Genomic DNA, 25,639 nt, shown 5'->3' with positions numbered 1-25,639 from the left:
GGTTGTGATTTATGAAATAGAGGGCGTGGTGAAATGCGACACGTAGCCAAAGCATATTTTTTTATTGATGGTTCAAAATTAATTAAGAAACACTCATTTTTCGAATGTCTTAACATAGAATTCGGTAAGCAGGGTATATCTATCTATAATTTCGTAATCTTTAAAAGATGAATCGAATCTGGGCAAAGGAAAAGTAAGTGTAGAATCCTATAAAACAGTCACGACTAATGGGACATTTTCTTTGCCTTCATTCTCCACCAAACTGATTGCCTTCCAAATTCTAGCCACTGTAAATGTTACCTCCGTATACTTTTCTTTAATTTAAGGAGGTTTTCTTTTATGTAGATAGGATATAATGAGAATTTTGTGTAATATAGGCTTTTTCATGTTTCGTTTTTAATATAATAATACTGAAATCTGAGACCTTTGTAGTTTTGCTTGTACTGTTTAAATATGAGACTCCAATAAACATAGATCTGTCTGATTTGCATCTCTTAATACAGTTATGACGAATTTAAGTCGAAAATAGTTATGAACAGACGACATATTCATTGTGATTTCTGTAAGTTTTTACTTTTTATCTATGTTTTTCACTTGAATAAAACTCCCAAAATACAATTTTGCGAACTGAAAGATGAAGCATATCTAGTATCATCTATTTTCTTTCCGTGAGCCTCTGTAGGATGAGTCATAAAGCCTATACTAAATTTACAGTCAATATGCAGTAGAAATAAACAAACCAAAACACGTTAAATGCTACTAGGAGCATTTCCAAATCATAATTTACAATGTATATACATCGTAAATCCCAAATCACGATTTCCAAAGTTTATACATTGTAAATTATGATTCGGGAGTGCTCCTATTAGCATTTAATGCGTCTTGGTTTGTTTATTTTTGCTGCATCTTGATAGTAAATTTAGTATAGATATAAATTTAATATTTTCTACGATAATTTCTAAGTTTTTTAGTGAATGATCACAGTTTTTCTGAAATATCTAGTAAACAAACGATATGTAAACGAATGTATTTATCTGATACATCGGTAACAATGGTATGTGAGGAAGGGTCAACTACCCTTCTCTATCAATATTACAAGGAACCTTCTATAACAAATTATAAAAAATCCACGAGAAAAATAAATTTCCAGTAGCTGGCTGTATACCATAAATCACAAAAATACCAGGTTTTTTGTAAAAGGTATATTTTAAAATACCCTAAATAAGGGCCACAATAATACAAAACGTTTTCGGAATAAGAAATCCATCATCAGTGTTCTAAAAGCCAAAATTGCATGCCTGAGCCACCTTTAAATGTAAATGATTGTGTTATGTTACATATTTATATAAAATTCAATTTATGTTATAGATACCTATGCCTGGATGTTACGCAGGGCAACACAGGACTCTTCCCACGTGGTTGGAATTTTTTTGGAGAATGGCTAAGTGTCATTGGTCAGTTGGCCATCCAATATGTGAGGTTTTCTCAAGAAATTCCAACCACGTGGGAAGAGTCCTGTGTTGCCCTGAGTAACATCCAGGCATATCTATAACATCATTTGAATTTTATATAAATATATAACATAACACAATCATTTACATTTAAAGGGTTTTTACCCAACACATTTTGGTGGCTCAGGCATGCAATTTTTGGCTTTTAGAACACTGATGATGGATTTCTTAATCCGAAAACGTTTTGTATTATTGTAACCCTTATTTAGGGTATTTTAAAATATACCTTTTACAAAAAACCTAGTAAATTATAAAAAAATACATCTTATAAGAATGGATAATGACAACACCTAGAGGTAGGAAGACCAAGAAAGAGGTGGATAGACGAAGTGAGAACTAATAATAAAGTGATGTTGAGTGGATAACTGGAAGAGACCAGCCAGGGACAGATATACTTGCGCGACCATTATGTTGCGCTCTACATGCCATAAAGTCTTACAAATCTAGTTGTCCTACAAAAAATGTGGTCCAAGTTCAAAAATTGGACCTAACCTAGGATGTGTCACACCTGCAGTGATATTTTAGGGAACTTTCACTATTGCCAATACACGAATTTCATGAGATTTTCTGCAAAGTCGTGAATATGTCGTTCTTTCATCAATGATATTTTTGTGTTAATTTTTCGTAATTCTAATTTCTATCGAACTCAAATTTTTGGGTTTTTGATCGAACTTTTCAACAATATATAACCAAAACAACTATGATTTAGTGTAGCGATTTTGTAACATTACTGAAACACTCGGTAAAAACTTTTGTGTACTTATCTATTAACTTTAGTAAGCTCTAGTACAAAATATTCCTAAGTGCAACTAGAAAACAGGATGACAACTTCATAAAAAATAACTTCTAATATAGCTTTAGTTCTATAGCTGCCTATAGATGTGTCGATACTTATTCCATAGTTTGTGGATTCAGCAGGGATATGACATATTATGTACTTTCAAAACATTTTAAAGCTCCAGGATCACTCATCCCTATTAAAACTATGGTAAAACCAGTAGTAATATACTATTTTTTGAAACCTAACAGTGGCTCTGAGATCTATCTTATCTAAAAGCTGTCCCAATAATACGCGATCACAAAAATCGGGTCACTCGATGAATTATACACGTTTGAGGTCTCGAATTTCCTAAACCTGTTATCCGATTTGAGTGATTTTTTTAGTATGTTATAGCCTTATTATTTAAAAATATCAACGTAACAATATTGTTGCTAGACAGGTAAATGTCATTTTATACCGGGTGTAACAATCCTACTGTGTTTTTTCCTTAAAGTTGGGAACACTCTGGGGAATATTATAGCATAGATAAAATATTAAAATTAAAACTCAATTGTAGCCTTAGGCTTTCTTAACATTTTCTTTTTTGATTCATTTGCTTATGTTGTATAATAAAAAAGTTAGGTACTTTAACAACTAGCCATGTTCTTCATCAATTAAGGGCTTTTCTAAATAAGTGCGACAAACTTTAAGAGGTAATTCTGCATGAAAAAATAATGACCGTTTGCTTTATAAAGATATGCCCGCAAATGCTTCGTTTCCGAGATACGGGATGTTCAGTTTTTACTTAAAAACTGACGATTTATTTGTTGCTCTAAAACCGGTTGAGATATGTAAATGAAATTTGGTATGTTTTAAGAGGTAGTTATTGCGCATTTTTTGACATACAAATAGGAATTTTATATTCACCATTGGCGTGCATATGGGTATAAACATTTTAGATACATCCCGTATGCACGCCACTGGTGAATATAAAATTCTTAATTGTATGTCAAAAAATGAGCAATAACTACCTCTTAAAACCTACCAAATTTCATTTGCATATCTCAACCAGTTTTACAGCAATAAAAAATTCAACATCCTGTATCTCGGAAATGAAGCATTTACGGGCATGTCTTTATAAAGTGAACGGTCATTATTTTTTCATGCCGAATTACCCCTTAAAGTTTGTCGCACTTATTTAGAAACACCCTGTATTGATAAAGATCATGGCTAGTTGTTAAAGTACCTAACTTTTTTATTATCCCACATAAGCAAATGAACCAAAAAAGAAAATGTTAAGAAAGCCTAAGGCTACAATTGAGTTTTAATTTCAATATTTTATCTATGCTATAATAGTATAATATTCCACAGAGTGTTCCGAACTTTAAGGAAAAAACGCAGTAGGATTGTTACACCCGGTATAAAATGACATTTAGCTGTCTAGCAACAATATTGTTACGTTCATATTCTTAAATAATAAGGCTATAACATACTAAAAAAATCACTCAAATCGGACAAAACTTTTAGGAAATTCGAGACCTCAAACGTGTATAAATTCATCGAATGACCCGATTTTTGTGATCGCGAGTGTAGCTTAAACTGTTATAGGTTCAGCATGAAGCGATGAAGTCGTAAATACTGATAAATGGTATGAACTGCTTTACAGTTTTTACCATATTTCTTTTTCGAGACTGATTCAATGAGTTGGTGGACTCATTCCCTGTAGTTTGAGCCAGACCATCCAGAAATGTCTCAAACCCACCAGTAAAAAAAAATGAAAAATAAAGTGATCATGTAAACCATAGTAAGGTGGCACATAAAGTGCAACAAGTCAATCGGCTCCTGGCACGTACGCCCAGTTTATAACATACGGCTTCCCAATAAAATAGGTGGCAGATAGGGTATTGCGGCTCGGTGATGCATAATCATTGATCTCGTATCAGAAGGCACTAGAAGACAGAAACACATCTGTTCAGGGTCATAAGAAAACCATGTCTAAATATTATGTACGATTTAGTCGTATTGCATACATTTCTCTGTAGAGTGAAAGCTATTATCTGTAGGGTTTAAAGATCTCACTATTTTTTATGAAGGTTGTGTATCCTGTATGTATCATTTAAGTAAGTAGTAAGTGCAAGTTGATAGCAATATTCTTAAGTATAGTGGACTAAAAACTTGGCTTGGATCGCATTTCATCAACGCGTTATAACTATACTGAAAATAACTTAAATGAGGCAAAGCATTTTTTGATAAGATAGGTTAACAGTACTTTAAAAAATCAAGGAAATTTCTATTTTTAGTGTATAAAAATTCTGTCTGTCTGTATTTTGTCTGTCTATCTAATCAAATGGTAATTGACGTTTTTTTTATATTATTTACGTTTATAATTATTTGAGTGTGACAATCTATTTTAAGCAATGTTTCTATAGTATCATAGAATATTTTCTAGTTTTTAAAATCAAAGTATATCTTTGGTTGACACAGACCAATACTAGGGAGTTATAATCAGTCGGTCTTTAACTAGATCTAGTATTATAAATCTAATGATAATTGACAAAATATTAATAAACAATATATTTATGTATCGTAGTGTAGTCTTACAGGTATCTCAAAATTCCGAGTTGAATTTGTGCAGATTGTACCGACTTAAAAATTCTTTTTTGGGACAAACGGTGTTGAAAATAATTTTGGAGATGCCTTTGCAATTGAAATGAATAGAAAATATGTTGAATATAGTTACTTTTCGCAAACACAAAAAATACAGGGAATGTCCTTACACTCAACACTTCTTTAAAACTGTTGTGAATTTAAGACCTAACCTAACCTTTGTCCACCGGTATTTAGGAAATATAACAATGTCTGGCTCTTATTACCAATAGCCGATTCTTATTTTAATCATGTTTAATACTAATGACATGCGTATGTTTGGGATAATTCTGGGGTGTTCATTTGAATTATTAATTTTCTTTGTAACAATTTCAAACCCTGAAAATCTGAAGAAAAATTTATTTATTTTATATTTTGTATGCAAAAAAAATTTTTTTGGCTACGCTACAATACAAAAAAAAAACTTTTAGATAAAAAAAATAGCTCAATTTCACAACATATTCGTTGTAAAACAACCAATATGTTGTAAAATATCCTTGTAAAAACTGGGTTTTAATTGCCAAAAAACGAATTTATTTGAGGTTTATCCTTAAATATTAATACAAAGATGGGCTAATTTTAATTTACAAATATTCTGCAGATATACATACAATATATTTTACACGTTTACGAAACAAGACAAAACATTAATGTTTTGTATTTTGATAACGATTTCCAAAGTGAAAATCGAAACGCCAAATTAACTTAATTTCAAACTGAACTTGTGGCTTATTCCCAACTAAAATAGTAAATTGGATAAGGTGCCACAAGAAAATGGCTTCATAACAATATCAAACCATTAATGTTTTGTATTTTGAAAACTATTGAGAAAATTGTGGCTTATTCTCGCTGAAAATAGTAAATTGCATGAAGCTGCCACAAGAAAATAGGCTCAAAAAATATTAAGATCTGGAAACATTAAAGTCTCTGAATCACTATCTTCACTTGATGAGTCATGAATTACTGATATTACTGGTGACACCGTGTTATTAATATACAAATTCCAGGTTTTCAAAAAAGTTTATGATATATTTAATAGATGCTTATAGAATTCTAAAATCTATAAGCGTCGCAGAAAAAAAACTTGACCTGAAAAAGAATTTTTAATTCTACATTCTGTGAAATTCAAATCGGAAGCTGAAATACATTTACAGAGAATAAAAACACTTTTGCCTTCAATTTATTTAAACGAAGAGAAGGCAAGGAAGCAGAACTTATTATTACAACTGTAGGTTATTCCAATAGGTAGTGCAGGTACTAAATCAGAACATACCACTGTTCATGTGTAGTAGTTGGAAATTTCAATTACAAAATATCGTTTGTATTTATCTATTAAGTTAATTGATATTAATTATCAATATTAATAATTAACTTCATGTTGGTGTTTGAATGTTTCACGTCAGAATTGCACCTTATTGGAATATATAGTGTAATAATAATCAAATCCTGTAAATGGTATTTAAATGAAGAAGTAGATCTGTAAGGTCTAGACTAACCAAGCATTTTACGCGCCTTTTTAAGGGAAACTTATGCGTATAGATACGCAACAAAACGACAAACCGAACGTTATTGTCTGTCGTACAACATTTTTGTTGCTTTGCGACAAAAGAACTCTGCAGCCAACGAAATGGGCGGTTGATGCGCCTTGTTGTTGCGCAGTTGCAGTTCGCACTCAAGTGCAAGTTTAAGCGACAGTGTTTGGTTCGCTGTTTTGTCGCTTGTCTGTAAGCACGTTTATTTATAGCAATTTCACATAAGTGCTAGTTGTTATTCTTCAGGTGAGTTTATGTAATTTTGTTTCTTCGGAACTAGTAGAATATCGTCCCCCCGTTTTGTTGTTGATTTTTGTGTGAAGAGGAGTGTGGTCGGTATTTTTTATTCCGTTTGTTTAACAATCCGAGCTTGTTTTTTGCATACGAGTGAGCTAAAGGTGTGGATATTTTTTATCTCTAACAATTCTGACAAAAAAGTATATATATAAAAAAAGTAGATGAATTTAGGACAATGTAGGATAGAAAAAGATATTAATCTATTTAAAAAAAATCACTGCATTTTCTAACGGTCGTTACTACCACACTTACATTTCATGCCATCGCTTCACGAAAACTAGTCCAGTATCAACGAAAAATTCGCCGGGTATTCTAAGCGAAATATTTGAAATCTTTAGCTTAGGAAAACTTGACATATTGACGTTTTTGGCTATTGGACTATATTGGCGTTGCCCTTTCACACCAAAACTTTAAGCAATCTGTAGATATTATCGTAGGAAGTCAACCGTGTTTTTATTAATACGAATTTATTGACAGGGACTGGAATCTGTAAGAAATAAATACAAATTAATTAGAAGTTCATATTAAGAAACGTAGTTTTTAATGTAACGCATCTTCCCTAATTTCTACATGAGGATTTGGCTCTAGTTTTTCCATCTACATAGATTTCAAAAAATTAGTCTTTAAAATGAAATAATATAAGACATTTGTTACTGATAAAATGCTACTGTGTCGTATGGACGACAACGGTTAAAGAACAATTTTATTATTACATGAAGAAATTTATTCACAAGATGGCGATTGGATGGACAAAGAATTGAAGACATAACACGACTTTATTTATTCCATTATCAAAAGAATACGTTGCTGTGAAGGGTAGTTAACTGATAGAAATAATAATTCATTATAATAATAAAACTAAAAGGAAAGAAGATAATAGCATAAAAACAAACAAAACTTATTTTAGAGAACTATGAGCAGCTTCATGGTTGTCTTCTAAAACTATGTGATGTTAATCTTTATTTTCCTAAATATATGGTCAAGCGGTATATGGTTATGCGAAATGAATCCAGATACGCCATCCTACAGTGAAAAATATTTGGAAAACGAAGTCCAGAAAGAAGAAAAACATCCTGGTTGAAGAACGTCAGAACCTGAATAACACAACATTTGTGCAGCTTTTCCGTCCTGAAGTGGAAAATATTTGGAAAATGAGGTCCAGGAAGAAGAAGAACAACATGGAACCTCAGAACCTGATACAACACAACATTTCTGCAGCTTTTCCGCGCTACTGTAGATAAGAAAAAGATTGCCATGATGATCGCCAACATTCGTCACGGATAAGTACATCAAGAAGAAGAATGGTGCATTAAAAATTGATTAACATCAAACTGTTATTCAACATGTACATTAGACTCATACAAAATCTGAAATTGTTTGTTATAATTATAGTATATTAAAGCAAGTCAAATAAGTTCAACATTGAGTATTCCAAACCAGAAAAAGCACACCAATTCAAAAGACATTACAAGACAAGATATTACAATTGTATTACTGTCATCTGTGACCTTTAACATATCTAGATAGTAACATTTACACGACGCTGTGACTACATAATATTTCCTTGTGAAAATATGACAAGAAACCAACTATGTAATACTATTCGTATAGATAATGCACCAATTGGACAAAAGACTGCATTGAACAGCATATGAATCTATCCGGTGGAACAACTCGAACATATCTTCCTGTTATATCTTTGTCGAGAATAAAGCGAAAAGTCTATTTAGAAATATTACTAGTTATAATAACTATATTACGGGTCTATTTAAGTGGTTGTTAGGACTTTAATATTAAATCCCTTTCTAATGTGGTGGGGGAGTTACTGTACATAAGTAAAATATAAATACATTACACATTCTAAAAATAATGGAAAAATACGAATCGTCTACGCTAAAATATAATGCTCCGCATGAATGTTGTCGTCACGCTGTCACGTTTTGTTGACGTCATCAGATCTTTATTTCAAAGTATCTAATCTGTTTCCATAGACAAAGTTTGTGAATTGAGTGAAAACATTTTTCATTATTAAAAAAACAGTAAAGTAAACGTAAAAAATTTAGATTTTTCATGAATTTAAAATCAACTATTTTAAGGATACATAATCAATACGGTTGGTTTAAGGTAACCGCGCATTTGACCTAATCGGCCGGCAACGGAATGCACCGCTACAGCCGCGAATTAAATGCTGTAACGCCCATTTATTGGCAAAATCACGTCAGCTCAGTTAGTGGATTTACATATTTCGTGGAAGATGGATCTAGCCATTGTTATTGTTCGTTTGTTGTGCGAGGAATAGGGGTCACCTACAACTGGTCAACTCTCAGCACACCTAACTTCACGCGCAACTTTGATACAATAATTATAAAAAAAATATGCATTGAAATCCAGATCCCGTAATTTTTTGAGCATTATAAAGTGAGTACAAAGACATAAATAATTGTTTTTTTTTTTGTAATTACACCTTTAATTTACCGTGTACTTCTCGTAGACTGTCCAATACCAAATATTCAGAAATAATATACGATATTGATCAGTATATTTTTATCACCCCGTACATCACACGAACCAATTTGTTTTCATATTTAAACATGTGCGGAATATTCCATTTGTTTAATTGTCGCAATTTATAAACAATATTTTGGCAATGGACATAATTTTAGCTGACTAATTAAAAACCTTTGTTATTTTTGGCGTGTGGGCTATGACCCAATTCATGTTGCCAACAAGAAATAATACATTTTAGAATCATTCTCAAGAATCACTTCAACCACGCCAGATGTGCCTTTAACTTCACTCACTAGAATCAATATGTAGTATCAAATAGAGTCTTCAACTAAATCGCGTACAAGTCACAATCAGTACCCAACGTTCTCCCGGGGTAACTACCCTAGTGTCGGTGTTATAAATAAATTTTCTAATTGCTATTGGTGTTTCCATTATCTGAAGAGCCTACTCCACTGAGCCTCGAATATTTGACCTAGACTCTGCCGATAAGGTAAAGTCGTTGATGAGTTACAGGACTCCCGAGGAATAGGAAGATAAACATCCAAAAAGGAAGAGTAATAAATGGATGCATGAAAATTGTAAAAAGCGAAATACGGAAAGTGCATTTGCTACTTCATTTCATGATTCAATCGATCATCATAACAAAATTTGATCAATAGGTACTTTACACTGACTTGCTGAAAATCTCAAGAACTCTTACCTATTGTAAAAACTTATCTCACAAAACAAAATCACCTGGACAAAGAAGTGAGAAAGCAACTACAAAAAGCAAATAGACTGACAGGATGCCTTAATAACACTATGTAGCGAAACCGACATATTAACACTCAGATGAAGTCAAGCATTTTTAAAGCCAGTGTAAGACCAATAATGAGATATGCATCAGAAAAACACATGATACAGCCACAACACAAAGAATACTCTAAATCAGAGGTTCTTAATCTGTGGTACATCTACCACTGGTGGTACATATCATTATTGGCGGTGGTACACAAAACAGAAAAAATTAAAATAGTAGTACTTAGTAAGTATTGATAATACAGTTTAAAAATATAGGTGGTACCAAAAATAAAAAAATAATTGTAGGTGGTACATCACTCAAAAAGGTTGAGAACCGCTGCTCTAAATAGCAGATATGAGAGTACTGAGAAGAATTACACGAAATACGTGAGAGATCGAAAGACGAGTTACGTTACAAGAAAATGTAACGCACAGTATATAAACTAATGGACACTAAATATAAAAGAAAAAAATAGAATAACCACATAACATAAAGGGGGTGACCCGTGTGGTCAGAATAGCAAGAAGAATACAGCATTTAGAAACTCATATTTCGTCGAAACTACTATCCGCGAAAATATCCATTTCGAGCATTCAGCACGTTTCAATATAAATTAATGTGTTTCGTTTCCGTAAAGTGTGCGATGATTCATTTGAACACACGAAATATGTTAAATTGTCGGTCATCGTGGTGCGGTTCGTTGCCGGCCGGTCCGGAGAAGTGCGCGCTTACCTTTAGAATGCAGATGACACCAAAACATGACAGTGTGACGTCATCGTAATGTTCCGTATTAATAAAAAAAAAAAAGTATTTTAAGCTGTTCACAATATTTTAAATTTTTTTTTGTTTGATTTTGAGATATTATGAAGAAGGAAAGTACAAGATAGATATTTAGTGATATCATGATGGATTAGAGTGAATATATAGATGCTTTTATATTATCTATATTAAATATATTATCAAATTTCGTCGACGCAATAAGATACATTTAAATTATATTATATTAATACGAATAATACCCTTTCGAGAGATGTCACTATATAAGAACGTGGAAGTAAAATTTTAATTTTGTGTTGATGAAAATGGATACATTCTTCAATCCGATGAAAATCAATAGGGCTTTTCATCGATTGTCATTTGTTTCGAGCTTCTGTCATAAGTTGTATAATCTGTGTATAATATTAATGTACACGGATTATACCACATTATGACAGAAGCTCGAAACAAATGACTGTGAATGAAAAGCCCTATGGGCGCAACATGATGATAACAATAAAAACTTTCAGATGTTATAAAAAGAAAAAAATGAAAAACTGTGGAAAGAATATATAAATGAAAGATGTATGAATTTCATTATGTCTTTATGTTTATGGATTTTTTTTCACATGTGACGAAAAAATCCCTTCATGGAAACAATTTTAATAGAAAAACATAAACGGGCATCAGGGAGGTTGGGGCATCAAAAGAGCTTTTTTTTTCTGCTGGTGTTGTACGAAATACTAATTTAAAAAAATAATATGTACTAATGTAAAAATTACCGAAGGGCGCCTATTCTAGTTTTGCAGACGGGCACCTTAACCGCTGTGAACTTGTAGGTAGAGGAGATAATTAAAAGTTCGTGAGCGCCAGTAGTGACAAGTTGGTGAACTTCGGTTGGAAATTTGATATAAATGTGAAAGTGAATAATTTAAAACATTGAAATTAAAAACATAGGAAAAAATATTAGTTGGCCAAAGCTGTGGCATATATTTTTGTCTTAAATTTACTTACGTTTTAGATACTAAAATTTTATTTTTTTTAACATTTTATAATATAATTAATCTGTTAATCTAGCGCCATAATATGTGTATATTATACACAATAAGTGTGAAACTATCGGAAGCAGGAAAGAAGTAAACTAATATTCCAGCATTAGTTTAATTACACAAAATACAAATAAACTGTTCAAAATATATATATTTCGTTGAAATCATATATAATAGATAGACAATAATTATTATTTGCTACTATTCGCAATACTTTTCTCATTAAATGTCCAACCGAAGTTGAACTAGTAATCCGCTACTTGGCGATACCAGCGAAGCTCACAGCGAATAGTTAGCTCCGGGACTGAGAGACATAACAGAAGCCCACAGTTAGCTAGTGCGCCTACACCTTAACGATAGTGACATCTTTCGTATTAACTTGAAATAAAATTTCGTAACATCCGATGGTTAGGGTTGATTCCAATAATAGAATTTACCTATTTAACGGTTTAATACATGGGAAAGAGAAAAACGCCACGGAAAAGTGGTTTGATGTGGATTTTACTAAATATATACATTATACAGGATGTTTCATTGATAAAGAATGCTTCTTTGTCTCAAATATGTTTGTTGTCTTCGAGAGTCATAATATTACATTAGCATTACGATTTTGAGCATATATGTATCCAATTAATTTTTTAATGTTTCATGGCATTTAGTCAAATCTTAACACTTTTTTGAACTAAGACACGGGAGAACAAACATGTGCTTATTGTGTCGATTTCATGTCATCTAATGACCCTAAGCTATATTTAACACATTCGCTGCACATGACTCCAATTGGAGTCAAAGTGGTACTTTACTAGATGCGCATGACTCCCATCGGGGACAGTTACTTTTTTAAGTCGGTAACAGTTGATTTTTAAGACGGTATATTTTTGTCGCTCATGTACAACTCTTGTGTTAAAACCGTGCAAGATAAACAAAAACAGTGTAATATTATTCAAAATAATACATAATATTCTTCTCTATAAGTAATGCAAACATTGTTTTGGTGTAAAATATTTGTTTTGCATCAAATACCAATTGTTAACTGTCATTCGCTGTTGTGAAATGTGTCACATTTGCTTGTGATAATTGTCACAAGAACACAATAGTTTAATCTATAAGGTTTTTAATATATTTGCGCGTTATCAATGAAATATCATGGGGTAGGGAATGTTTCGGTGTAGCTGGAGCTGCAGGGGTGTATTTTCGTAGAGATTTTGTTGGAATGAATGTAGATGATTCTATATCTAGATCCAAATGAGTAATACGTGTTCCAATTGCACACACGAATATATTAATATACATTTATGCCAGGTGTATTATTTGAAGTAACTAGCTGTAGACATTATCTTAAATACAAAATGATACAAATTAATGTTAAATTATTTATATTACCGCTATGATTAATTGATTGTTAGTGTAATTATAAATTTAAATAGAAAGTTAAAAATTAGAACAATTCGACTGATGTACAGATACAGAATAAGTTAAAATTAAAATGAAAAAATGTACAATAACATCATAATTACCTAGGGCCTTTAAATATAGTGCAATGTCTCATGTCGTTTTTATCTAGGAAAATAGTTGATTACGTAAGATATTTTAGATATTTTCATATTTTGTAGAATAATTTTAATACATTTAGGCGTATGTGTTTCTTCAAAACACGCAGACCTTTAGGCAATAAGCTGAAGAACGAGTTTACTCAACGAGTGGTCGCCCAGATCCAGACGAAACGTCTATCTTTGTTTCCTTAAACTGTTGCCTTAACAGTATCATACATATTATAACAGTCTCGAGTCTCATTGGCAGTAGGATGTATTTAAACTCTTTATATCTTTCCCAAATCAAAACTTTAAATAATTAGGCAATTTTATGTAATGTTATTTATTTCCTAGAATATCAACAGTGAGAGCTTTTAACGTTTTTTGGTATCATATCGTTTTATTTGAAGTTATATACTATTTTGTACCATTCTGTGGCAAATATGCTTCTGTATGATGTCATGGAACACACATCCACAATATCGTATAGTACAAACGTCAATGTGATGTGAATTTTCGTAGTGCCAAATTTTAAAATATGCATTCTAGCAGCAACGAAACAGTTACAGTGTTAGTATGTCTAACTAGCTGGTAGAGTTGGTTCAAAACCTCATGAATATTGAAAATACGCATGCCCGAAAAGAGATACCTAAGAACATCGATTATTTTAATTGCTGAATCAGACCAATAATGACATACGCGGCAGAAACACGACCTGGCACAGAGAGGATAAAAAGCATGCTAGAAACAGCAGAGATGAAAACGCTTCGAAAATTCGATGGTAAGGCACTATGGGACAGCTAGAAGTACAGATCTCTAGATGCCGTCATCGCTTCGAAGGCAATCAACAGAGCGATTTTTACTTTTCTCCTCCGCTTATCCATGTCCCATATGCAATGTGACGAACGTTAATAACTGGGTAAGAAACAGAATAGTAGAATGAAACGACTACATAAGCCGAATGACAACAAATATATGAGTTTTGTTATGCTCTACTTTCTCTTTATTTAGATTGATTAGCAAATTCTTAATTTAATTAATTAATCTAAATAAAGAGATAAAGTAGAGCATAACAAAATGGCGCCCAACGTGGGGCCATTTTGTTATGCGACAGTGACAACAGCGAAAGACAGTTCCCCAATAGAAAGACGATTAGTGGAAAGACCACGAAAACGATGGAACGACAACTTGCTGGAGACACATTGAAAAAAACAGACAGTCTTCTCTGCACAAAAAGAAGAAGAAGAATTGCGCGACAGAGTTAGATCTGCACGTAGTTCTGCAGTAAATTTTTAAATTGCTGCTTTGTTTTCACCTTTCTTAATTACCATCGTTACCTTATTTTCTGACACGTTTTACTCTGTGTTGCTGTGAAAACGCACTGCAGGCAATTAAATGTTTTCAGTACAAATAAACGGAAATAGATCGCCAATAATAAACCTAAGGAGGGGAATAAATCAAGGGGACAGTCTCAGCCCAGTTTTGTTTATATTAGTAATGGATAGAGTAACGAAGAGAGCTAAAAGAAAGTCAAGGCAATTAAAGGGAAGAAATAAACCAAACGATATTTAGGTGCAAAAACGAAATAATAGAAACAGTCTCGACGTTTGAATATCTGGGAGTAATAGAGGATGGAAAGCTAGATCAAGAAATCTCATACAGGGCGAAAAAAGCAAATAAGATCTACTATGCACCAAATAAAACAATATTTGGAAAGGAAGAAATAGATAAAGAAATAAAACTGAAGGTATACAATGCAATATCTGTACCAACTTTAATATATGCAAGTGAGACATGGGTAAACAATGCAAAAATAGACAGTACAATAAACGCAGCGGAGATGAAGCAGCTGAGAAAAATAGCAGGAAAAACGAAATTTGACAGAATAAGAAATGAAGATATTAGACAAAAACTGAAACAGGAATCTATAATAACCAAGATCCAAAAAAGAAAATTAAAAATGGTATGGACACATTAACAGAATGGACCAAGGAAGACTACCAAAGCAGGTGATGGAATCAAAAAGATATGGTAAAAGAAGGAAAGAGGCCAAGGAAGAGATGGATCGATCAAATTATAGAAGTTGGACAGGAAAAAGGAAAAACACTTCAACAAATGAAAGAGTTAGCAACGGACCGCAAGAAATGGAAGATATGAATAGAGGAAGAAGAAGTAATGCCTGATTTCATCGTTTCGTGTGTAGATAGACATCACCAAATGAGTGGGTCAGATTCATGACATTTTGTAACTAGTTAACATTAACACCTCTAAGATATTGGGGAAACAATACCCGTAGCTCTATGGAGCACGTCATCATAAAAGACGTTGAACTGTATCCGAAAGACTACAGAACCATAAAATATTTGCTGATTCTTTCGATCGATTTGTGATTGTCTCTTTCCTCTTAGATCTTCCTCGTTTTTATATCACCTTTTTAGTGTTTTATATGAGTTTATTTGTGAAACAATGGAAAAAAATGATGGTTTGTTTTAATTTTTGAAGTTTCGCCTGCATCTGGGCGTCTTCTCAAATTGAGTACTTCGTTCTTCGGTTTCTAGACTATTTGTAAAATATTTGTTGCTCAAAAAATATTAATTCTGTATTATTTTAACTATAAGTAATCCTATAAGTCTTACTGGACAATGCTCTAATGAATAAAAAAACTGTATATTTAATATATGAGTGTGACTCGTGTGCGTGTGCTGAATTGTTTTCTAATTCTTAAGTCTGATAGTTAATTGATGAAAAAGTGTTATTTAATAATTAAGTAAATGTTAAACGGCATAACTTGTCCCTCCTTTTGACTTCTTTATCCATATTCTTTTTGATATATTCCTCTACCACTACATAAATTTTTGAGCTTGATGAATTTGTATGTATTTCACCAATGCAAGCAAACTTTAGTAGAGCTGGCTGTAGACGATGTTTAACTCTTCGTCATTCAAGTATTTCTGGGTTTTACCTCCAATCAAAAACTTAACAGTTAATCAGGGAATATAGCTGGGTAAAAAAATATATAAGAATTTTGAAGCATTGTTTGGTACCGAAATTTTTGTGAATACGCATATGAATCTAGCAATAAAGTGAGAACAGACATGTACCTACTATACAAATAAATGAATATAAAGTCTTATTGTATCGTCTCATAATAGAAAGAAAACAATAGCAAAGGAAAGAATTTGGATGGGAAAAGTCTTAAGAAAATTTATATGTATGTGTATCACAGATAGACAGGCATGAGCTAACACTAAGACCAAATGTATGTTATCATAAGGGACTGTTTTATAAATAATAGTATTTATTGGCAAATGCAAAGTTATTATCCAAAAACTATTATCTGTTCAGTTAAATTTTAACCTTTTAAAAACAAAAAATGCTTCAGATTTGTCAAAAATTACAAAAAATTTACAATAATTGGCCTAAAAATTAATTTTAACTATATATTGTTTGTTAGAATTCAGAAATATGTTTGATTTCGAGGGTTGAGAATCGTTTTAGAGCCAGTTTTAATTAATATTCAAACTGTTAAAAAAATTATAGTATCGATTGTCGTGGTCATTGAAGTAGAAATTGTTACGAACAAAACCTAGTTCAGAAATAACTGTTTTAAGAAAATTACGTAATAAATATATAAATATTATATATAGTAGTGCATTTGTAATGGGGTAGTTTATATTAAATATTAGCTTCAATTTAAGATGTTTATTAGTTGATAAAATACTTACAAAACAATGTACCTATCACATCTCTAAACTGAGAAAATATAACACATGAAAAATTACTTGTCTCTTTCTTTCACCCGTAGACTCATTTACACTAAAATTCTATACTATATAAGTATTATATTTTTTATGTCATTTATTCGAGGCCATCAGACGTTTTTGAATAAGTTTCCGACATTTTTCACCGGTTCAATCTCTGATATTTTCTTCTTCAACACATTGTACACCTTTAATGTTTTGGTTGTGTATTTAGATTCAAGCTGGGCGAAGTGGTTCGAAAGCTTGCGAGTTACTGACCACTTTTTCTTCAACAGTCACCTTCAGCTCTTCAACTATCTCAAGACCACGCATCTCTGGGTAGTGTGCGATCCACGGTCCAGGCGGGAATCGGGATCACTTTAATGGGCTAAGAGCTAGCACCGTTTTCGAGAAAGCATTTTAAGACAGCTGATTCTTTAATATATTTTTCCTATGCTTCCTCTAACACCGTACCGGCCATCTGGCTGCTAAAGGTTTCGTTAATTACTGCGCAGCACACGGTAAATCATGGTGATTGATTAGTGTGATAAAGCTTAGTAGATCCGCTATAGTAATAGATAGCAATAAAAGTTAATAACAAAAATTGTAGCCAACTTTGAACTTCACATTACAAAATTAGTTAAAATGTTACAGATAGCATAGTGGCAGACCAAACTTTTGTTTTTTTTTTTTTAATGGAACACCCTATATTTTATTCTATATTCGAAATATTCTTAACTTTTCCATCAGAAAAATATAAAGGTTTGTTATGTTATACAGGGTATTTACAAAGTTATAACCAATGTTCTATGAAAATCGTAATAAGTTCAGCTCCCTGTATAAATAAAAATAAGTACAACAATGGTTTATTGGTGCCATATTTTTTGTTGATTGTCAAAATTTATAAAAATGGTTAATATTGCTAATTTTCTTTATATCGAATACAGGGTGGGTCAAAACGCACGTACATTATTTTCTCATTAATTTTAAATAGAACACCCTAACCCTTAAGTGACTTTTTAAAAAAATTATATCTCGAAAACTAAAAATCATTTTTATTTATAATTGGAACATGTAAAAGTGTAGTACTTAAGGTACTTTAAAAAAAAATTTCAGCCAAAAATATCCATTCCAAAAATATTCATTTTTGTAGAGTTGACTGCAATTTTTCGACAACAGCCCTTTTTTGCGGTGGGCAGCATAACTAAATCCAATCCCATCTGAAATAAAAAAATCAAAAAGTTTCTTGTAGTTTATACCTCTGGCTAGTGAATGAACGAAGGAATTAAAAAAAAATAAATTTGAAGATTTTACATAAGTTTAAACACATTTTCGACCCCAATTTTTCTCATTTTTTCAAAAATGGCCATTTTTAAAGTAGATTTTTTTATAAAACAAAAACAACTTCACCTAATAAAAATTCCTTCGTTCATTCACTAGCCAGAGGTATAAAGTACAAGAAACTTTTTTTGATTTCAGATGTGACTGGACTTGTTATGCTGCCCACCCCAAAAAAAGGGCTGTTGTCGAAAAATTGCAGTCAACTCTACAAAAATGAATATTTTTGGCGGAAAATTTTTTTGAGAGTACCTTAAGTACTATACTATTACATGTTCCAATTATAAATAAAAATAATTTTTAGTTTTCGAGATATAATTTTTTAAAAAGTCACTTTTTGTTACCCGCAAGACCTATGTAACCTCTTAATAACTTGCTCTGAAAAATGAAAATATCTAGAAAACTAACAAATTTAGACATAGGGAATATTATACAAAAATTAAAGTACAGTAATTGTACTTTTGGGTTACCCTGGGCTAGTGTACATCGACACTAGTTACTTGAAACAGGGTTAAAGATGTAATTGGCGCTGGAACTATCCGAAAGGATCTCCCCGGCAAAAATGCCATACGATATTATTATTATTATTATGGTACTTTTCGATGGTGATATAAAATACAGGGTGTTCCATTTAAAATTTCTGAGAAAATAATGTACTTGCCTTTTGACTCACACTGTATTCGATATAAACAAAATTAGCAATATCAACAATTCTTAAAAAAATTTACAATCAACAAAAAAAAATATGGAACTAATAAATCATTGTTGTTGTGCTTATTTTTATTTATACTGGGAGCTGAACTTTATAGAAAATTGGTTATAACTTTGTAAAATAACATAACAAACCTTTATATTTTTGTGATGGAGAAGTTAAGAGGATTTCGAATATAAAGTAATAGGATGTTCCATTTAAAAAAAACAAAGTTTGGTCTGCCACTATGTTATCGAACACCCTGTAACTTCTTACTAATTTTGTAATGTGAAGCTCAAAGTTGGCTACAATTTTTGTTAATAACTTTTATTGCTATCTATTACTATAGCGGATCTACTGAGCTTTATCACACTAATCAATCACCCTATATTTTGAATTTAAAATTATTTCGGGCCGAAACATGTTTTTGTCATTATTTTTTAAGCCACAGAAATGTCTGGCAATTATAATTCATATTTATAACAATGTTTAAAAAGTAATGACAAAAAATGTTTCGTCTTAAAATAGTTTTAAATTCGACTTTTATTCGACTTTAAATTCGAATTTTAAATACGGTATGCGGCAAAATAAACAGTACTGAAATTCGTATGCCTCCAATTTGTATGTGTCATGCGCTAAAACGTACTGAGTGGTTTCAGAATGTCTGTATAACGTATGTGAAGGTCGTGATAATGTTAGGTGCTTAGAATGGTTCTCAGTTTGGCAGAAAAAATTTTTATGGCGGAGTAGTATTTTCGGTCATACGGAAAACGTCACGAAAACGGTCCAAACTTAAAATCGACAATAGTTTCAGCAGGACGGGACAACCTGTCGCACTGCCAGGGAGTCTCTTCGAATACTGCGCTTTCATTTTGGTATTTGCCACTCACCAGAACTAACGCCACCAGATGCGTACATATGGGCAATGCTGCTGAAGGAGTCAGACAAATTCACCGTCCGCCGTTTTGGAATTCCGGACTAGAATTCAAGATGTTTTCGTGCCAGAGGCAGTAGCGGATCTATAAATTTGCTTTGGAAGGGGAAATTTGTGTTTGGGGGACTTCAATGAAAACCCAACCAAAGGACATAAAAAAGTTAAACTCAGATTACATAAAAGACATAATTAATAACTCCTAGGCATCAAGTTCCCTTAATATTCCTAACTAGCGTGTTTATTGGGTTGAATTTGTCTTTCTGTGGTTTCGGTTTCATATTAGCTAATATATTTTTATGTTTGAATAATTTTTTTCTTTAATTTTGGGCCTTGTTAGGGGGGGAAATTTCCTCATTTTTGTTCTCCGTAGATCCGCTACTGGCTAGAGGGCATCTTTAAAATCTGTTTTATCGGGAACGTGCGTGATCTTGAATAATGTTTGCAAGGCTATATCATGTATACTAGATATATAAATAATCATAAACATTTCAGTAGTTTATTTAGCCGCATAGTGTATTTACCTGCACAGGTGTGCTGCGCAGTAATGAACGCAACCTGTATCGGTAGCCAGATGGCCGGTACGGTGTTCGAGGAAGCATAGTGAATAATGTATTAAAGAACCAGTTGTCTTAAAATACTTTTTTTTTTTTCGACGTTGCTAGCTCTTGGTCCATAAGAGAAACAATTGGGTTATTGCCGGTCAGTCATTCATTGGGGAGTACAGTAGATTATCTGGAGTTCCCTTGGTGTGTATGTAGTACCACATAGTTTAGATTGTTGGTAAACAGTATCCCAATTGCCTAATCGTGACTCCACATTTGTTACTTTTTACAATATTGTGGTATTTATTCTCATATACTTCTTCGTCTAGCTCTACAACCCTTTGTGGGTTTTGACATGTTCAACAATTACATTCCATTTCCTGCTGTCATTGGCGACTCTTCTCCTATTCCGAACTCCCATAATGATTCTTGATACTCTCTATCCAACGTTTTTTAGTGCGACCTAGTCTATTTTCGGTCATCCTCCGTTTGGTGATGGTTTTGATTTCTTTCATTGCTCATTCGGAGCAAGTGGCCAAAGCAACGAATTCTACGAAAAAAAATTACTGGATCCTATGAATTCTATGAGATTTAACCAATTTACTATATCGGTGTGCTTAATTACTTATCGAGAAGTTATGCGGATTGTGTAGCCCCCATTCTGCTCGCGAGCGGGCCGAAAGAATTACCTGAGCATTTTTCTTTCAAAATTTTCAGGTCATCTTCGTCTTTCTTCGTTAACTTTAAATATTGCTGTAGGCGCAAAATTTGCTTGCCATGCTTTTTAAATGCATTCATTTTTTTTTTCGAATCCTGAGAAGACTAATTAGTATTTTTGAAATTTTGAAACGCAGAATAAAAGATTATATTATTACCAAGGGCCGAAAGTCCCTGAAAACCTCTATAATGCTTATTTGAGTAAGTTACAGGGGTGAAAAAAGAGAAAATTGAGTGCAATTTTTTTCAAACATCTTGTTCAAAAGAATCCTTTTGTTTATTCTAAGGGACTTTCAGCCTTGGTAATGTAATCTTTCAATCTGTGTTTTAATTTTTTTAAAATAGTTATTAGTGTTTTCAGGATTCGAAAAAAATGAATGCATTTAAAAATCATTGCAAGCAAATTTTACACCTATGCTCTTAAATAGGAGCGTTGAGAGGACATCTTGTCTTACACCGACATGGATATCAAAGCTGTCAGGTTTCATATTTTGTATTATTATAGCTGCTTTGGTGTCGGTGAGAGTAAACTGTACCAAACTGGCTAGTTTTTTGGGTATACGTAGAAGCACTAGGCTTTCATAGTTTTGTCTGTTTATAGTGCCAAAGGCTTGTTTGAAATCAATAAATAGGATGTTTATGTCGATGTTAGATCCGTAGCTCTATTCACAATTGCCTCAACATGTGTATGTGATGACTAATACTCTATCTACCGAACAGACGGAGTAATCAAGTGAATAAATCACAATATTTCGTCAGAATACCTTAACCCACACCCTTGCACGAAATACCGATAACAAGGTATTCGCTATTAGTGTTATCGGTATTGTGTACAAGGGTGTGGGTTAAGGTATTTTGAAGAAATATTTTGCTTTATTCGCGTGATTACTCGGTTTGCCCCAAATCCGCACTAGTAGTCATCAATGATCTGTTACGCAAACAGCTTCTGTTTGTTACACAGGAGAGAAGAGAACAGTTTTTATATATTTAATAACCTAATTCTTTTATAGTTTAAGCATTTTTGCTTGTTCCCTTTCTTGGGAAAGGGCCCATTTTCATTCATCAGAGATTGTTTAATCATAGTGCTTTTCATAAATTTTTTAATAATTCAGCTATTATGTGTATTAGTATCAGGTGCCTTATTCTTTTTTAAAGAACTTTAAATTTCATCTTCGAAAGGTACATGAATTGCTCCGGATGCATTTTCCACTTCTTCCTTATTCTCGTGATTTAGTAACTCAGGGAAATACTCTTTCCACTTGCTTAAAAAAAGCCTTCATCATCAGTATCCTCATATACATTTCCACTGACAGAAAATAGCCTTCAATTTTGCCTTCTATGCCATTGTCGTAACAAGGTTGAAAATTTTGTAAATTATTAAGTGGAGACGTTATTACTAAAATATCTACATAGTGCTTGAAATATATTACCTGTATGTCCAATCTGCAATTGAATTTGTCTTTAAAAAGTCCTTAAAATCTATGTGATAGATCCTGAAGGTCCTTGATTTTTTTTCGCTTACTACATACGTGCCGCTTGTACCTAGAAATGCCATATTGAATTTAGGTTAATAGATCAAAGGTTACAAAGTTTCTTGGTAGAGACCAGAAACTTGATATACCTCTATACTTCCTTTATGACATAATAGTCCAGTCGGGTTAGACGAATAACAGGCCTAACCTTGCATTAGGAGCTGCCCCAAATTTTATTTTTCTAATCTTTAGGGAGGGTCAATATTAGTATAAATTTAAAATCTCGACTGAATTCCACCGTTGCGTTAGCCGCCATCTTGATTTTAAACGAGAACCGTTTTTGCTCAATATCTCCGCCATTTTCAATTTTTTGACAAAATGTGTAAAAACTGAAATTGTTGAAAATGCGATTTTCTATAATTTCATTTATTATAATTTTTTTCGTGCGGTCGATATTTTCCGAGTTATGAGGGGAAAATAGTGGGAGTTGGAGCATAATTATTGAATTATCTCGTTTATTATTAGTTTTACAACAAATATGTACCTATACAAAAATGAAGAGTTTCAGTTTCTACACTTTTTGTCAAAAAATTGAAAATGACGGAGATATTGAGCAAAAATGGTTCTCGTTTAAAATCAAGATGGCGGCTAACGCAACGGCGGAATTCAGTCGAGATTTTAAATTTATACTAATATTGACCCTCCCTAAAGATAAGAAAAATAAAATTTGGGGCAGCTCCTAATGCAAGGTCAAATGCTATCCCGACTGGGCTATAAATACATGGTGTGTCTGATATTATAGGTCTTAAGATGCTCTTCTGCTTTTATGTTATTTGTATTATACGATCTTGACGGTTGTGTAAACTCTTGGCAGCGAACTTATATAAATATTTTCCCAATTGGTCAAATTGTCAGTTATCTTCTTTTTTTGTGGGAGCTTTTTATTGCTAGACCCGTATTCAATTGGTTTGCCTTCAAGTACCTATTACTCAATACCAATCTACTATACTTCTTTTCATGTGGTCATACCAAAATTTTCGTCACTTTTCCCTCATCTAACGATGTCTACTTTGCTTATGTTCCTAGTTTCTTCGTTTGTTTCTCTGCTCGTAAAAATTCGCCTCTTATTTTCAGTCTTATAATAATATCTGAATTATTATTCAGATTCAAATTATATACGTCTTATAATAATCTCTATAAATCTTTGGGTGAATAATAATCTGATTCAGAGCTATTCGGTTTAGATCCGATTCGATACTACATACTTATTAAACTGAACAATATCACTTGTAAGATCACCATCGCCTTTCAATAAGGATTTCGAGATGTTTCACGAGAATGATCATCTAGTGTTTTCTTACACCCTCACCTTACGAGATATACTCTTACTCCTGTTCACTATGTAATGACCTACTCCGAATTTATTTATTTTAACACAAATGGGTTCAGGCATATAACTCTTAGAATTGTAAATACTAATTGTAGTATAGGTTGTTAGTCCATGTTTTTCCAAGACAACAGACCTGTTTTACTTTAATTTTGTATTATTTTCATCCTTTGTGACCTTTTGGTATATTTTTTAAATAATAGATTGGATTCCTCTAGTCAAATTGTTTCTTCAACCATGTGTTCAACATTCTACTGAGCCGACCTAATGCCAGTAAGTATACTAACATAGGTTAGCAAGTAATGTAGATATAAGTATATAAGTAATGTTGGATACGTGTGTATTTTCTTTAAATGTAGTACTAGATAATGTCTTTTTCCGATCTAAATCGTAGGTTTCTTTCTAAAGACTACAAATAATAGGAAAAAATGTACTATGGTGAAAACGTGAGAACTTCCTGCTAAGTTATGACCAAAAAGAAAATATCGAGAAATTAGTGCTATTGTGTCATATAGTCATTATTTCTTTTCTTCCTGATCACATATTCCGTAAAAATGTGGAATATACTATTTTATGAATAAAAGCTTCTTCTCAGATGTGTGCTTCCAGTACTCGATTAGTTCAAACTGTTGACTGTTCTAAAAGGTATACGTTCCACAATACATATAATTTGTTTCTTATTCAATCCTATGACACGATTTTGATCTTTCTTAGTCATTTCTTGTCTATATCTTTATGCTGAAAATTAATTAAAATAATATTAATTTAAAGATTATATAGGTACTTTTTAGTAGTAGTTTAGTTTCCGTTAATGACCTTTCGTGTACTAACCAATATCTTACCCTTCTCTTTTAGGAAACCACACGGCAGCTGCAGGAGACTATGTTAATGGACCTCAACGCGGCAACAGCACGTACGGAGTCCAGGCTTACCACCCGTACAGACGTTAAATTGCCAATTAGTTTTGTTGTTTCTTTTGCTTCTGCGCGTAAACCAAGTTCCAAATACGAAGTTCATTGACTAGGATTTATTATTTTGTAGCTTAAATAAGAATATATATGTATGTTTACTCCAAACATTATCTAATGTAATTAATATTAAGCATTTTAGACACTGTATATGCATACTTTGAAATATTAGAAGGCGTAAAGACTAAGCCCTGTTGAAAAAACTCCTTGGAATAGCTCGAATTTGTAGATATATTATTGCTCCTGTGTCATTAGTTTTTATTACAAATGGAATAATGGCCAAATCTTAAATTATTGTTCATATCCTCGCCTAAACACTATAATAAGAGCTGTTAACGGTAGCAATATTGCTTCCGTGAATTATTTCTGTGTTGGAGACTTTTGTTTTATATTAGATAGACTCAAGACTTGATCTGCTAGTGATATTTGTTAATTTGTTTATAAGCTCCAGTTTTTTGTGAATTTAAAGAGTAGTCCA

General features: G+C 32.5%; 1 protein-coding gene across 6 annotated transcripts in view; it reads left to right on the top strand.

The window, feature by feature from the left end:
* LOC126884266 (heterogeneous nuclear ribonucleoprotein 27C-like) overlaps positions 1-25,407 on the top strand; it is a 92,951-nt gene extending 67,544 nt beyond the window's left edge. For all 6 annotated transcript variants that reach the window (XM_050650229.1, XM_050650208.1, XM_050650209.1 and 3 more), the window contains one exon: positions 25,049-25,407. In XM_050650229.1, coding sequence (XP_050506186.1) covers positions 25,049-25,143 — 95 coding nt within the window. In that variant the 3' untranslated portion in view covers positions 25,144-25,407. The remainder of the gene's footprint in view (positions 1-25,048) is intronic.
* The last annotated feature ends 232 nt before the right edge of the window (positions 25,408-25,639 follow it).

The sequence above is a fragment of the Diabrotica virgifera genome, chromosome 1, assembly GCF_917563875.1.
Source record: "Diabrotica virgifera virgifera chromosome 1, PGI_DIABVI_V3a".
In the NCBI taxonomy this organism is placed as follows: Eukaryota; Metazoa; Arthropoda; class Insecta; order Coleoptera; family Chrysomelidae; genus Diabrotica; species Diabrotica virgifera.
The sequence above is the reverse complement of the archived record's forward strand: the minus strand, read 5'-3'. Positions and strand labels throughout refer to the sequence as shown.